The following is a 16,385-nucleotide window of genomic DNA, read 5'->3' on the forward strand; positions in this document are numbered from 1 at the left end:
GGGAGGTGCAGCAGGTAGGGTTTTGCTGTTCTCCCCCTGCGCGCTGGTTGCCCAGCCAGACCTAGGGACGGTTAGCCCTAAAGGTCACTGCAGGGGGAGGTGCAGCAATGGAGACCTTTGTCTCAGGATCCACTGAGACCACTTACTAGGTGGGTACTGCGGAGTGCCCACAGGCCAGATGCACAGCACTTATCACTCTCACCCTAGCTCTTTCATCGATTACTAACCCTATGAATACCTTGTTTTGTTTCTTTACCATCAAACCTTAAATCACTGCAAAAATACCTATAGAGAATATGGGGGGTGCCCTTACCAGTCATGCACTGTGCACCTTCCAGACAAAGGCCAAATGTTCTCTCTGGTCCATCATAACACGGGCTTCAATATGAATCAAGTTAGCTATGCTATTTCAGATCCTTGGGACCAACGTTGGGTACAGGGAGTCCAAGCCACAGTGTGTACTGGCTGGCATTCCTATCCAGTGGCAACACTGTCCATCTCAAGAGAATATGCCCCGACACAAAATGCCACAGTCCAAGTCTCCCAGGACATCCTCCATTCAGAACAAATCCTATAAAATTAGTTAACATCATCAGAAAAGACCGAGACACCCTCAACCTGGATTCATATAATCCAAAACGCTATAACCTTCCTAAATGACTTTTTTGAGACTAACACCTCCTCTTGTTTCCTCTGTGCTTCCCTTCAGAGCCTCTACTGGTGGCAGTTCCAATTAATCTCAACGGACGCTGCTTGCCAGACTCCCCAACTCTCAGTCCCCCTATGGGACTCCAATCACAGCTACCCCTGCTATCAAACTGATGCCCTTGTCAGCTTTCATTCCTGTGCTTCTAACATTTCAGTTACTTCTGTGCTCCGAACAACAAACAGCAAAGGGAAACTTTTTCTGGTGCAATGGCTCTCTCTCTCAGTGTATTAATTCTGCTACTCCAGGCCCACGTATCCAAGTCCTCGTGGTCCCACAGTTAACTCTGTACAGACGGTCTAAACTAGGTTAGTTATTCTCACCACATCTGACTAAGCGGGCAGCCTTTCTTCCAATCATGGTTGGAATCAGCCTGGCATCATCGATAGCAGCTGCAAGTATGGCAGGTGGGGCCCTGGGACACAGCCTGATTACTGCCCAGGAATTTCATGAAAGAATAGATACCTCCTTAGAAAAAACCTGTGTGTCTTTAGCATCATTACAAAGACAGCTCACCTCCCTGGCACAGGTCACTCTCCAAAACCGGCGGGCTCTGGACTTGTTAACAGCTAATAAAGGGGGTACCTGCTTGTTTCTCAGGAAATAATGTTACTATATCAACAAATCGGGCATTGTAGAACAAAATGTAGAAGCCTTAATAAAAATACCCAAAGACATGGAATGGAAAACCGGGGACTCCAACTCTCCGCTGACATGGTTTCAAAATCCTATAGTGTCATGGCTCCTCCCACTCTTGGGGCCAATACCAATGATAACCTTATTTTTTCTTTTCGTTCCTTGCCGCCTAAAATTCATACAGGCTCGCATTCGGGAAATGTCTCCTACCACCTGTAACCAACTTCTTCTCCACCCATATTCTCGCATCCCTGCAGAAGACCCTCATAACCAGGCCTGAGTCACCCCCTTGATCTTCGCCCCTTTTCAGCAGGAAGTAGCCAAATAAAGAACCGTTGCCCCTTTTCCTATCAACAAAAGGCAGGCCTGAATGCAGGAGCCAACCAGGAAGCCCACCTGGGGGGCAGGAATGCAGATACCTGCCTGGAGGATTCAGGCAATGAGCCTCCCCCTCCCCCTACGAGTCTCGTCTCAGACAAAGAACCTCTACCTGCCCTACAAACTTTTCCCGCCCTACGAGCCCAACTACCCACCTGACCTCTCCTCGCCCTATAAAACCCTGCTTCCCCCTAACAACGTGCGCGCCTCCACTGACCCCCGCCTTGGGTCTGTGAGGTCCGCCCGGGGCGCAATAAACTTTCCCTCCCTTTAAGAAATGTAGCCTGGCTCTCCTTTTCTTTACCGCGCCGAACCTTTCACTCACCTTACGTCAAATTTCTTTCATCCCTTTCATCTCTAAAACTCCACAGTGTTAGTTCTGATTCAAGTTAGGAGGAAACAGAAAATGTAACAGGGTGAAGTTTGCAGGGAAATGCATGGAAGTATCTGATATTCTGGGTCAGGAGGTATGGAGTCAAAACAAGCTGAAGACCAGGGCATCCCCAACACTGGCTGGATGGACCTAGGCAACAAGCCTGTGCCTGTTCCTGGATAATGAAGCAAGCCCCACCCCCACCTCAGCTCTGAGGTGCACACAGCAGACTCCCCAATGCTGGCTCCCTCCCCTCCCATATCTTCTCATCTATCCTTACCCTGGTTTCCTTTCCTTTGCTAAATATTTATGTGCTTAACAACCGTAGGAGGAAGGTGCTGTGTTATTAGAACTGTTTGGAAGAGGTGGAACAGCTCCAGGGTGCGAGCTAAAAATATCAAGAGGAAAACGCAAATCCTTCATAAGGCACATGTGAGGCACAATTTCACTGAGATGTTTCCAGCGTAGACATCAAAGCTGGATGCCCTGCTCCATGATTTACTAGCCAACGAACGAGGGCATTTTACGAACCTCCCTTCTTACTAATACAATTGCGTAACAGTACTACTGTCCAGTGTTTTAATTCAGCATTTACACAGGGCTGACGATGGCCACATGCTTATAGCAAATATTAACTCATTTGATCCTATAACCCTGACCGTTACCTCCACTTGGTAAAGCGGATATTGAGGTACGCACATTAAGTAACTTGCCTAAAGAAAGATAAAGCCGACAAGCAGTGAACTTGGGATGCAAACTCTGGCTGGCTGGCTCCAGGGGGGAAAGCGCTTACCCACAGGGCTAGGGGCTGTCTGGGGATGCACAGGTTGGTGTGAGCAAGTTCCTGGGCTCTGGAAAGTGAGGGTGACTCACTGACACATAGCGCAGTGGGGCCTGCAAGTCTAATCTCCATCAGACACTATTGATATGTAAATGAGCGTCCCCAGGTGTCCACCAGGCTGCCTGGCTTAATTTGTAATTGCAGCTGAATGTAATTAGTTCTCATTCTGAGTTCAAGTTTGATTCCGCTAAACATATTCCACAAAACAGACACTTGTTATCTAATGATGAAGATTACTGACCAAAGGGAAATAAACACAAATAAAGCCCCAGAACCACTCCAAGCACAGGTGTGGCCTCCCTCAATCTACCATTATCAGTCACACTCACGCAGCTGGTGCACATATGGCCCAGTCACGTGTTCTACTGCACACTTTGGATTGACTGGGTGGGGAGTGCCTGCTCTGGAAGCTGCAGGGGTGTGGGGCTAGAGGTCACTTCTGCTCTCTGGTACAAGGTGTGTACAGACAACTTACTCAAGCCACACGTGTCTAGGCAACCCCGTCGGCCCTCAGCCCTAAGGTTGTCAGGATTAAACGGGATGCCTGGCACAGAGGAAGCATGAAAACAGTTATTTTACTTTTTATCGTTATTATCATCACTGATCATTCGTGTTCCTGGAGATTTGTTGAGTGAAAACTTACATCACAAATTTCACTTTTCCTCTAAGGATGCGCCCCAAAGTTACAGTCCTTACTTCACTGCTTCGGCCACATTATGTTTCAACAAACTCTCGGATTATGAGAACACGAAGGTGATCACTGCGGGGCTGGGGTGTGGAAATTGGGTGAAGGGTTCCACTGTCCAGTGGAGGGTAGAAACCAGCCAGATGTCAAATTATAACACCAGAAGCCTGAAACCGACATCATTTTATAAGCCCATTATATGTCAATAAAAATTTAAAAACTGAAATAAGGAAACTGAGGAAAGAAGATGCACTAGGGCATGAGGTCTTGCCACGAGCATGTTTAACCCCACAACCCTGGCAAGTGGAGATCATCACTCCCCGTTTCGCAGGATAAACATCTCCAAGAGGACAAGTACTTGTCACTGAGACCCGCCCAGGGCCAGACTTTTAGAGCAGAAGTTTTCACCTGAGATTCTCACCCAGTGTATTTCAATCTCACTACCAGAGAGAGAGGCATAAGTATCTCTGTTACACGATGTCCCGAGTTTCCTAAAGAATTCCACCTCCACCGTGAGGAACTCCCCCGCCCCCGGGATTATCACTGAGGGTTTTCCTCAGAGGGTGATAATTCAATTCTGTCCATTATTTGTGTTGATCAAACTGGCTCTTGCCCCAGGGCAGCCCCTTCAAGCTGACCCCTGTGTCCCTGGGACAGGATCCCTTCAATATTCTTTTTTTTTTTTTTTAACGACTAGCTTTAAAATTACTTGTTTTTCCTATTTAAAAGCAGAAGGTTCTATGTTTCAAAAGCATTTGCCTACAACTGTTTTACTCATCTTAATCATCTGTGCAGCACATCACCATACCCTGGATAAACTGGTTTGAGGTTCAGAGGAAGAGACTGTCAGAGAAAATGCTGCTGAGTCTGCTTCAGAGCTAGCCGACCAGCTACGATTGTCCAAGGAGTCACAGGAACAGGAAAACCCCACGGGGTGATCCCACTTTGCTGTCACACAGACACTTATTTTTAGTTCAGAAAAATTGTATATAAAAATTGTATAAAAGCCAAAGACTCCCTTTGCCCTTTGATGACTGAAGTGCTCAGCCCAGGAAGGAGGCAGGTGGTCAGTGAAGGTGTGTGTGAGGACAGCATCCAGGTCGCTCCTCAGAGAAGTGGCTTTCTCTGTGGGAAAGAGCGAAGACCAGGACAGCAATCTCGGGAGCAGCTGCTAGAACTGAGGTCAGACTAGGTCTATGAGGTTTGCCAAGACCCACGGGCATCTGAAGAGATGGGAACCCCACCCCCCACCCCCGCAAGAGCACACCCCATGTTGTAAACCAACAGTCACCTCAATAAAAAAGTTAAAAAAACCAAAATGTGTTGCTCTCTCCATGTACTACGTGAAATACATCGAGTGCACAGGTGCAATACCTGACAGTAAAATGAACTGAGATTTACTTGTATAAAACAAGACCCAGAGCATAAAATGACCACTTGAATGTTTTATCATTTAAGGAAAACAATTGTTGGCTGAAATCTCTTCATTTAAACATAATCTGTTTCCAGAGACATCGTTTGTCAGAGAAGTGACAGTTTCTTCTAGTCACCTTGCAGAGGTTGCTGAAGCAGTTCTGTGACCAGCAGGTCTGCGATGGCCAGTTCCGGCCAGGCGCCCGTGCTGAAGGCCTCTGAAGTGGAGAAATCCATCCTCCGTTATCAGTGGAGGACACTGGTCATTAGGAGAGTGGAGTGGGCGAATGGCTGGTTAACTGCTCATCTCCCCCAGATGGGAAGAGGTGTGCTAGACAGGAGAGACCAGCCCAGACTACACACAAGGGACCCTAGTCTGCAGTCTTTTATCCCAACACCAGCACTAAAAGTCACTCTAGTTCCCAGGCAAGCTGGCAAACGAACAAAATTTGCAATTTTTAGCTTCACCATTCTTCAGGCTATCTGGGACCTTTAACACAGTGCTACAGAGATGCTCAGTGCCAGGACTCAGCCTGCGCTCCCTACAGAAGCCAACCTTCCTTTCCACGCCTCTCACTTCTGCAAGTGTCCACTGAGAACACAGGGGGCCCCAACATGGACCCATCGCATCACCTGTGGCTACCCCACTCACCCCGACTCCCACCAACCATTCCCAAGCATGCAAGAAATCACTGGCTGAGGCGGCTCCACACATGGGCACAAGCCAAAAGCACAACTCACAGGTCTCAACGTTCTTTCACCCACAGCCAGTCTCAGGAGTATTAGCCAGGCTTTTCCTTTTTGTTTAAAATACTTCCATGCCATTGTAATCAGCATACACACTGCTCTCATGTATTAGGACATTTTTCTTGAAATAATGCAGCATTTATCTTAGTCTTTCCAAATGATAATAGTACATGAAAATGGCTTTTTGAACAGTTATTTCAGTGGATGTGACCCTTATCCTACTTTTTTCACTAGAACGCCATACTTTGATGGTCTTCAAAACTGCCCTTTTCCAGCAGCCATTTTTTGGTGTGTTTTGTTTTTAACAGCTGCGAGCTGGCTATAAAGTAGCAGTGGGGGATGGAAAAGCGCCCAGCGCTAGAAGAATCAGGAAGAGCTGAAAATTATCTTTTCTTGCCAGTTACTGCGGCATAGACTGAAGAATGAATGGTGGACAGCGGTCAGGAAAGCAGAAGCACAAAAGACATTTCCTGTCATCTACAGAGAACACAAAATCTCAAATTGGAGTGGATAAGGCAACAGAGAAACTCTGCAGAGAAACAAACCACACAGCAATAGCCTAGATGCCTGCTTCACTTTATGTCCTTAATGTACTTTTACAATTTGTGTAAAAGTAACACGTAGTAACTGCTAAAACTTTCCATATGTTCCTCCATTAACAAATAACACAAAACCGGGCCTCCCCGGTGGCGCAGCGGTTGAGCGCTGGGTTGCGAAGCTGCCCGCGGCCTCTGCGGCGCCGGTTCGATCCCCGGCTGCTCCCCGGCCACCGGAGGAGGGTCCCACATGGCGCGCAGACCTCTCCTGCCGCCCGCTGCTCCCCTCAGCAGTGTACTTCGGTCCTTCTGCCTGCTCTGCTCCCCGCTCTGGCTCTGGTGAATTCTCTCACCCTCCCGCGCTTCTGACTGTACCCAGTGCTTGTATAAACAAAACAAACAAACCAGCAAACAAATAAATAAAGCATGCCTCTATTAAAAAAAAAAAAAAAACAACCAAATAACACAAAACCAATGTCTTAAATAAAGCACCAGTCACTCAGAAAAACAAAACAAAACAAAACAACAAAACATCAGAATAATAAACTTAACCTCATGCTTGTATTTAAGAGTGTGAATCCAGTAAAAGATGTGGGTATAAAATCCTATTTGTGATTATATTACTTCATCTGTTCTCTAAGTAATACAGTAGCCCCCCCCTGATCTGCAGTTCCACTTGCCGTGGTTTCAGTTAACACGGTCAGCCAAAACCCCAGGAAGAGGAAGAGACTTTGAGCTTCGAGGGAGACCACCATTCACCTAACTTTTACGATAACATATTGTTGTTAATTGTTTCATTTTAAGTTGTCATTAGTCTCTTAGTATGTATAATCTGTAAACTTCATCATAGTTATATATACGAAAAAGCCTAGCATATATAGGATTCCGTACTGTCTGTGTCCTCAGGCATCCACTGGGGGTACTGGAACACATCCCCCAAGGAAACTAGGAGCGAGGTCAGGAGAGAAACTACTGTGCTATAGATGACAATGATGAAATTATCAAACATGAACTAAATGCCACTGATAATACCTTGGAGAAAAGTTCACAATGTATACTCCTTGTTCACCTGGCTACAGGTAAGCTTGGAGAGAAGCAGAGACACCAAGTGCTTGTTCAAATAGCACTTCCACGTGGACACACAACTGGAGGCCTGCGCACTGCAGCAGGGACACTGTCCTTGCCCCAAGGAAAGCTCCCCAGGACGCCTCTGCCCTGATCTCCCAAACCACCCTGCAGGCCAGAGGCTGTGGCTTGTACTTCCAGCTTTTAAGGAATTCTTTCTTCCTCTCCATGTCATACACATTTCTCTCCCACCTCAGAACTATCAGAGAACCACCCAGACCAAGACCACACACACACACAGTGACTACACACAGCGGTGTGTCTGTGTCATGGTAACTCATAAGCAACATGTGCTAACATCCCCACGGTCTTGACCTTCCACTCATGTGTTTTCCCTGGTCTGCATTACTAATGATGCTTTCTACATGATGTCTTCTTATAAATGGATTTAAATCCCTCGTACAATAAAATATACACATCATACACATCTATATCTGTACCAGCACACAATGGCCAGATGTGTTGAAGGAGGGATTTTTGTGACCACTCTTGGGGGTGTGTCAGCTGCAGGCCCCGCCCCGCAATCTGAGGGTTGTACACGCACCACACTTGTTTGGACAGAGTCAGATGCAGATGAACACAGGCCTGATGCTAAATGTTAGGCTCAACTTGTCTGGGTTAAAGGGATGCCCACATATATTAGAACATGATCTGCTGGCTGAGTCTGCGAGGGTGTCTCTGGAGGAGACCAGTATTTGAGTTGGCAGACTAAGCAACCCTCCCCAAGGGAGGGGACATCATCCAAACAGTTCAGCCCCCCAGTCAAATACAAAGGCAGAGAGAGGGAGGGCGAATCTGATGTTTTCTGTGTGAACAGAGGCGTTCATCTTCTCCTTGGATGCACGGGTGCTCCTGGGCCTCTGGACTCAGTCAGGGTGCCACCACCAGCTTTCTGGGACCCCCAGCTTGCAAGAGCAGATGGAGGGACTTCTGAGCCTCCACATGAGCCAGTTCCTACAGTGAGTCTCCTAAGTGTAGATCTCTATCCTACTGGTTCTGTTTCTCCAGAGAACTCCAACACACAGATCATGTTTCATTTCTATAGTCAATATTGCTAATTAATCCCAAAGCTTCAAAACACTTGTCCTGATCGTATCTTGCTATCTGACTCACACTTCAGTTATGACTCCTCCAAATCACCTCTCAGCTCAACTGGAGGGAAAAGTCAACACTTCTCCTGCCCCCATCCTCCAGGGTATAGACTAACACGAGGCTGAAAGGTCTCTTTCAGCAGAAGTTTTTGTGGTCATTGGTTCAAGTACAAACACATTCGCAGGATGAAGCAAAACACTGTTTACAAAACGATTTTGGTTTTGGTGTTTCAAAAAATATTTTATCAAATCTCAACTTCTGAGTGTGTCTTTTTAAAATTCTGGGTGACAGAGTAAAACGGACCCACCGGAGCAGCACACGGAAAGGCTGGTGTGACTGAGTCGTGAGCTGACCCGGCTGTTTCTCATGCTCCCTATTTTTAAATGGAAAGCACTGTCGAGCCCCGTGCAGCTGTAAGAAACAGGCAGACAAACCCCGCCTACCCTTCACCCAGTTTCCGCCCATGGCAACGTGTCGCAAAACTAACAGGTACCAGTCAGAACAGACACTGGACCCCAGGACCCCAGGACTGTGAGTGACAGCTACACCCACTGCCCTGCAGCCCCACTCCCTTAGCTCCTGCAAACACCTTTTCACGTCCCTGCCCCTATAATTTCAAGACTCCTGTTCAGGGGAAGCTCACCAGGCCACGATTACATGAAGACGGTGGCAGCCCGAGAGTGAAAACTCTCATTTGCCAAGGTGAAGAGGACTTGAGGTATGTCTCAATCTGAACCATCTGGGAGTCAAGGTGCCGAGCACTGAGGCACCTGAGGAGGCTCAGATGTCACGTTAAAGACATCAAAATCTCAGAAGCTCAAGTTCAGGTTTAGCACAGCCTTTCAAGTTGATTACATTCAAAGCACAGGAGATAATTTTCAAGAACCACATGAAAAACACATTAAGAAAAAAAAGATAAGACCAAAAGGCAGGAAGCCTCTGCAAAGGCATTTCAATAGTAGCAGATTGCGACCGGATGGTCTTCTCCACACCACAGAGACGACTGGCCACCGTCAGCATTTACTGTGGCAAAGAAAAAGAAAACCTGCATTTAATTCAACCACTAATAGCAGCCTGGGCTCTGAAGGCTACTGATGGGCCAAGCAAACAGCCACCTGTTATATCATCAGCCAGGGGAGTCTTCAGAGGGCGCGCGAATGTTTTCACTCCCATAACTTTCCATACATTTGCAGAATAGTGATAATAATAATAAAAAAAAACCTTAATGTTTTGTACTTTTCCAAAGATGCATCTTTTGTAACAGTCAAGGTAGGACCTTCTAGCAAAAGGAAGGCCCCCTTCACCATTCTTCACCAATTCACCATGAGGCACACATTCTGCCTGCAGGTTAGTAAATCAGAGTGGCCAGGCCAAGGGAGAATGAGAGTGAGGGAAAGCGCGTGGCATGCTTCCACGGGACTGAAGCACACAGAACCTGGAAGAGTGTGAAACAAAGGTGGAAGGGCAGGCAAGGACCTGAGAGTGCCAGGCTCTTAGTAAGAGGGAAGGGGGGGGATCCTAACATGCTCTGTGGATCATGGACTGAAGTGGGAAGAGGGGACCAGCCAGGAGTCAATTAGCGCGGCACAAGGTGGAAGACTGGAAGGCTGGAGTAGAGTCGGGGGCGGAAGGATGGAGAAAATATATCCACTGTGTTTTCTGCACAGTGAATCCCAGCTGTGGGACAAACAGGTCTCTTAGTGTATGGGGGCCTCAATTTCATCATTTGCAAAGTAGGACTAGAATCTTCCATGCATTGAAGTTACATGGAGATCAAAAAATCATGCATCGAAATAATCTTGCTAGTATGTATGACTTGCACACTACATTTCTCCAAAACTCTGAGCTCCATCTCAAGTTATGGTCAAAAGACAAATGGGCATCTCTGTATTGGGTTTTTTTTTTTTTTTTTTTGTAGAGGCATGTTTTTATTTATTTATTTATTTGTTTGTCTGTCTGTTTTGTTTATACAAGCACTGGGTACAGTCAGAAGCGCGGGAGGGTGAGAGAATTCACCAGAGCCAGAGCGGGGAGCAGAGCAGGCAGAAGGACCGAAGTACACTGCTGAGGGGAGCAGCGGGCGGCAGGAGAGGTCTGCGCGCCATGTGGGACCCTCCTCCGGTGGCCGGGGAGCAGCCGGGGATGGAACCGGCGCCGCAGAGGCCGCGGGCAGCTTCGCAACCCAGCGCTCAACCGCTGCGCCACCAAGGAGGCCCTCTGTGTTGGGTTTTAAGTTGTTTTTACATCATAGCAGGTATTCCAAACAGTAAAGAATGTCTAGGTTGACCAAATGCCCAAAAATAGATGACTGGATCAAGAAGATGTGGTGCATATACACCATGGAATATTACTCAGCATTCAAAAAAGATAAACACATGCCATTTGCAGCAACATGGAGGGCGCTGGAAGGGATCATGCTCAGCGAGATAAGCCAGAAAGAAAAAGAAAAATACCGGATGGTCTCACTCATAGCAGGAATCTAGAAAACTTAGATAAGGGACCAGGAAAATGAATAACTATAAGTGAAAATCAAAATCAATAAACAACTATGAACCAGAGACAGTCTATGGGGGGAGGGGGGCGGGGAAAGGAGGGCTTGGGGTCAAAATAAGGGGGTTGTAATTGTATGGGGAATATAAAAATAAAATTTATTAAAAAAAAAAGAATGTCTAGGTTGAATGAGGAGAATTTGGCACAGTTGTGGGGAAAAAAGCAAAGGCAGTCCCAGCCAGGGTCACAAAATGTGACATTTAATAGGCTACAATGAAAACATGACAGTTCTCCAGAAATTAATCTAAGAAAAAATGTGCAAGAACCTTATGGAGGAAACTTAAAGAAAAAGACCTAACTAAACTTAGAAAAGCAGTACACCCCAGAGCATCACACTGTCAACCCTTCCCCAGATAAAATCAGTGGAGTGACAATAAAATCTCCAGGGATTGTTCACAAACAGAACAAGGTCGTCCTAAAGCATATCATTTAGAATTCACAAAAATAGAATGTTGACTGAACATAAGTTATAGAAGGATACTCTCCCATTGTCTCACTCTCTTAAATATCAAAACAACATTACATACTGTCATGGACTACGTCACAAGAGCATAAAAGCACAAAAGAAAATGATAATCTCCAAAGTCAGAACAGAGGTCACTGAAGGCAAAGGAGCTTCTACTGGACTTGCAGTTTTATGTGTGAGCTTTCATTTTGTAAACTGAGTAGCAGATACAAAGACGTTCATTCTATGATCTCCTAGTTGTTAAAACCGTTGTGTGCCTTCAATATTCCACAGGAAGCCCACACCACCTTTTGAGAACCGTGCTGTGACATGATGGAGCTTATTAGTCCCCAAACACTGACCCTGTGGTGGCACCAGCTTGAACACTTGTCCACCAAGCGGGATCAGGGGATCACCAGGCCATGGCAGAATCTGAACTTCTGGGAGAGGAGCCACGTGGTTCCCACGCACAGCCAGGTGTGGGGCTCTTCAGTAACCCACCGGCTATTAATAACCAGCCCTCCAGCAAAACTGGTTCTAGTCTGACAGTGAGATTTCAGTACTGAAGATGACCTCATCATTTTCCAGTGGATGCAACTGTCCAGAATGTCTAATTTGAGCGCCAAACCATTCAGACTTTCAAAGACAGATTTTACTCTACTCCCCCAGAGATCACATGTGCAGACACTGGCATACTTTCCAAGGGAATCATATCAAATGATCCCACAGCAGGACATAATTCCTCCATATCATCCATGGGGAATATGTCACAGCAAAACTCCAGTGGAGGCGGGAAGAGGAGCTGTTCTTCTGGATAAAGTGGCCCCTGGCCACGGCACTCACGACGGTTTCCCCTCCGGTATGCAGGCCTCCACCCCAGGTGCCTTCCCTTCCTGGCTTTATTTCCTTGTAATAACTCAGCTAAATCGGTCTAGAGAATTGCATAGAGAATGTGCCACATAAAAATAAATTCAGAGAGAAAACAGATCAAGAGCTAGCAGTATTAATTAGCACTGCACTCTCCACTGGCCGAGTCCTGCTCCTAAGAAATCAAGGGACCTGCAGCGGTGAGGCTGTCAGAACACGCACAACATTCCAGGGCGCACGGAGATGACTAGTTCCCCTAATATTTCAAAATGACAAACTGAAAACGCGGGGAAGACTGTGATTTTTTGATGCCGGGGCTTCTTTTTTAATACAAACGTCACATGATCTTTGATCAAGGGCACGTTGGTTCCCAATGCCGGGAGTGACTTGGGGGGCTGGCCCGCACCTCGGGGACCTGGGTCACAGCCACGCCCGCCCCCAGGACGGCGCCCACCGGGGCTCACTTACCGGGGCTCTCCACCCGCTTGTAGTGGTAGGGGTTGATGCACACCTCCTTCTGCTTGGAGCCGAAGGGGAACTCGCAGCACTCCAGGGGCTTCAGTTCGTGGTGGCTCTGCAGGTCGGGCCAGCGCCACACGCGGCAGTAGATGACGTGGGGCAGCCCCTTGCGGTGGGACACCTGCAGCCGGCCGTCCAGCGAGCGGGGGATGGTGACGCAGTTGCTGGGCTGCCCGGGGCAGCTCAGCGCCTTCTCCAGCTCCTCCATGGCGCCCTTCTTCTTCTTCAGCTTCTTCACCAGGGCGTCCACGGCCTTCTCGGCCCACTTCTCCTCCTCGTCGCCCTGCTTCCACCCGAGCAGCCTCTTCACGGCCGGGCTGGTGAAGGAAAATAAACTGGTCACGTTCATCGTGGCCGCGCTGGTCCTGCTCTCCCGCGGGGTGAGGCAGCGGCGTCTCCGGATGCGAGGACGGCAGGGCCTTCACTTCACGGGCATAGGCGTCTCCTGAGTGGCTCCGTTCTGAGGTCCTGGAAAGCAGAAACGACCATTCCGAGCGCTTCGCGGCAGGACCCCCACGTCAGCACCTACAGAAGAGGGAAGGGAAAAAATGTTTACAATCACCTCTGCCACAAAGTCACAATTTCTTAAGCAATGGTGATGGGTCAGGGGCTTTGATGGAGGCCACAGATAAAATGGTTTCGCTCCTAAAATCCATGCCAGAGCCCTGACCTCTGATATGACTAACAGAGTAATTCAGCTTCCATGAGGTCAGCTTAAATGAGGAGGGTGGGACAGGGCAGGACAGGACTGGTGGCTTTGTAAGAACAGGGAGAGTGTGGGCACACTGTCCCCCGGGGCCTGTCCCCCTGGCCTGCCCCCCAGCTCAGACGCTAAGGGAATGCCAGGTGAGGACCTGGGGGGCAGGCAGCCGTCATGGGCACATCTGGAAGAGACCCTCACCGGGAACCAAGCTGGCTGGAACCCTGATCCTGGGCGCCCGGCTCCAGAACTGGGAGGAACACATTGTTCCTGTCTGAAGCCACTCAAGTAGACACAGCACTTCATCCTTCCAACAACCCTTCCGAGCCGCGGGACACAGCGCCATCACACAATGACTAAACAGGGACACAGTTTACAAAGTCGTGTGTCCCCGTCCACACAGGTTCTGAGGTGGACACAGCAGACAAAAACGGTCAAGTTCTCAACAGATGCTGTGAGGCTTTCTAGCTAGTGCCACTGACAGGCTCTAAAAATATGTTTCAAAACAAATCCCCACCAACAAAAACTGAAAGCAACAGGAAATAATAAAAATACAATAGTCTTAACATCTGCTTGGGGTTTGCTGCTCAAGTATTTCTCCTGCTGGAAGAACAGGTAGCTGCATTTCTACGATACAAATGCAGCGACATTTTTGGGATTTATTAAGGAAGCCTGTGCCCATGAGCCGCCGGGCAAGCAGGTAGAAATTTTATTTCCTACTTTTTCAAGTTTGTTTTTCACTGACACGAAAGGAAGGAAGCACAGGAACACACAAGGCACCAGGTTCCTGAGTCGAGCTGTCTCCTTTTAACCCTTCGGTTACTCTTCGCCAGATGAAAATGCAAAGGATGGGAAAGACGAAGTGGACAACAAATGCCTAACAAGGATGGGACCGGCCTCTTCCCCAAAGTAACTACAAGAGACGAATAACATACAAACGCACAAGGCAGAGTGGGGGAAAGACCCGGTTTTTAAAGGTATCAAGGAGCCACCAAGGGACTCAGGGCCAAGCTGTGGAAAGAAGGGAACAGTCTGAGGGGGCCCAGCAAGCTCACAGCAGAGAAGCCAAGCAGAGACTGGGGCGGAGAAGGAAGCCGAGCTGAGGAGACAAGAAATGAGCAGGGGGCCTGCTGCAAAGGTGCACAGGCCAGGCTTCCAGTGACAGCCCTGAAGGGATGCCCTGGTGCAGGGGAAATGACTGGGCTGGCTTCACCCTGAAACGTGGCCTACTGCTGGCATCTGAACACTAGACTGGGTGAGGGGATGGAGGAGGAGAGAAAGGCAAGGACAGCGGCTGTGGCTACAGATACTGGCCAGGGACCGTCCAAAAAGGACCAGAGACATCTGGCCACAAATTCAAGGCCTGCAAATCCCCAAACAATAAATACAAGGAAACCCGAAAGCTTTGATGCGTCATATTGTTGCTGATTCTGAAGGGTCTTTGACTTCCACCAATTAATCCCACACACATTTGACAAGATGCATTACAGGTTTCAAGAAAGGGAGGGAATACGGTCAAAATAAGAGGGGGTGGGAATTGTATGGGGACAATAACCAAGATGAAAATGCATACATTGTGGGGCCTCCCCGGTGGCGCAGCGGTTGAGCGCTGGGTTGCGAAGCTGCCCGCGGCCTCTGCGGCGCCAGTTCGATCCCCGGCTGCTCCCCGGCCACCGGAGGAGGGTCCCACATGGCGCGCAGACCTCTCCTGCCACCCGCTGCTCCCCTCAGCAGTGTACTTCGGTCCTTCTGCCTGCTCTGCTCCCTGCTCTGGCTCTGGTGAATTCTCTGACCCTCCCGCGCTTCTGACTGTACCCAGTGCATGTATAAACAAAACAAACAAATAAATAAAACATGCCTCTATAAAAAAAAATTAAAAAAAAGAAAATGCATACATTGTGCAAAAATGAAACATAATGTAAAAAATATATAAAATAAAATATATTAAAAAAATAAACATGATGTTGCTACCAGGGGGGAAAAACGGGGGACATTTAGTGTGGATCACACTGTAAGAGGGGAGCAGTGATGACATGACACCCTTTTCAACAGGTGCATAAAAAAAAAATTGGTGACCAAGAAAAAAAAAGAAAAAGAAAACCTTCTGAAGTAAAGACTGTCATTTCCTTCATTTTATAAGTAAGAAAAGTGAAATGCAGGAAAGTGAAATAACTGGTCCAAAGTTATGTAAGTGGTTGTACGTGGCAGGGCTGGGGTTTGAACCCACGTTGCCTGGCTCCTGCTGCCATTTTAAACCATTTTTCCAAACTGCTAGTTCTCCCGGAAACCTGGTGAGGTGCTAGGATTCCAGGTGGCTGGAGGCCACCCAAGGCTGGTAAGGGGCAGATGGTGCTCCATCCTGATTAGGTCGATGTTTTAGAAACGCAGCTAAGGTATTATGGCCTCAATATTGGAAGACTTCTCCCTACAGGCACAAAATCCTCCCTGCAGGCAAAACTACTGCCTTCAAACACTGCTGGGCCAGTGGGTGGGGAAGGGTTCCTCAAGCTAGGGTGACAAGATTATGAACTTGGAAGTAAATGTTCATAGAGGAAGCAAAATGCAGGCTACTCACTAGTTTCTGCCTCCCGGAGCTAAGCAATTTTTCAGACATTCAAACGAGTAACACAGCTCCCACCAGGAACTCCACTGAGTCCGTGCTGCAATGGCCTCACAAGACCACTGCTTTCCCCCTGCCCCTTTTTGTACTTCCTGCTTTAGTTTATGTCAAAAGCTAAGTGGCCTTATCAGTTTCAAGTGCAAAATAAAAAC

At 47.9% G+C, this 16,385-nt stretch overlaps 1 protein-coding gene across 1 annotated transcript in view; it reads right to left on the reverse strand.

The window, feature by feature from the left end:
- Nucleotides 1–13,262, reverse strand: part of SMAD1 (SMAD family member 1) — a gene marked incomplete at both ends in the record, with an annotated part of 43,273 nt that extends 30,011 nt beyond the window's left edge. Inside the window, one exon of the mRNA XM_084246182.1 lies at nt 12,863–13,262. Coding sequence (XP_084102308.1) covers nt 12,863–13,262 — 400 coding nt within the window. The remainder of the gene's footprint in view (nt 1–12,862) is intronic.
- Nucleotides 13,263–16,385: the final 3,123 nt, after the last annotated feature.

This window comes from Talpa europaea (genome assembly GCF_964194135.1).
Source record: "Talpa europaea genome assembly, chromosome: 10".
Lineage (NCBI taxonomy): Eukaryota > Metazoa > Chordata > Mammalia > Eulipotyphla > Talpidae > Talpa > Talpa europaea.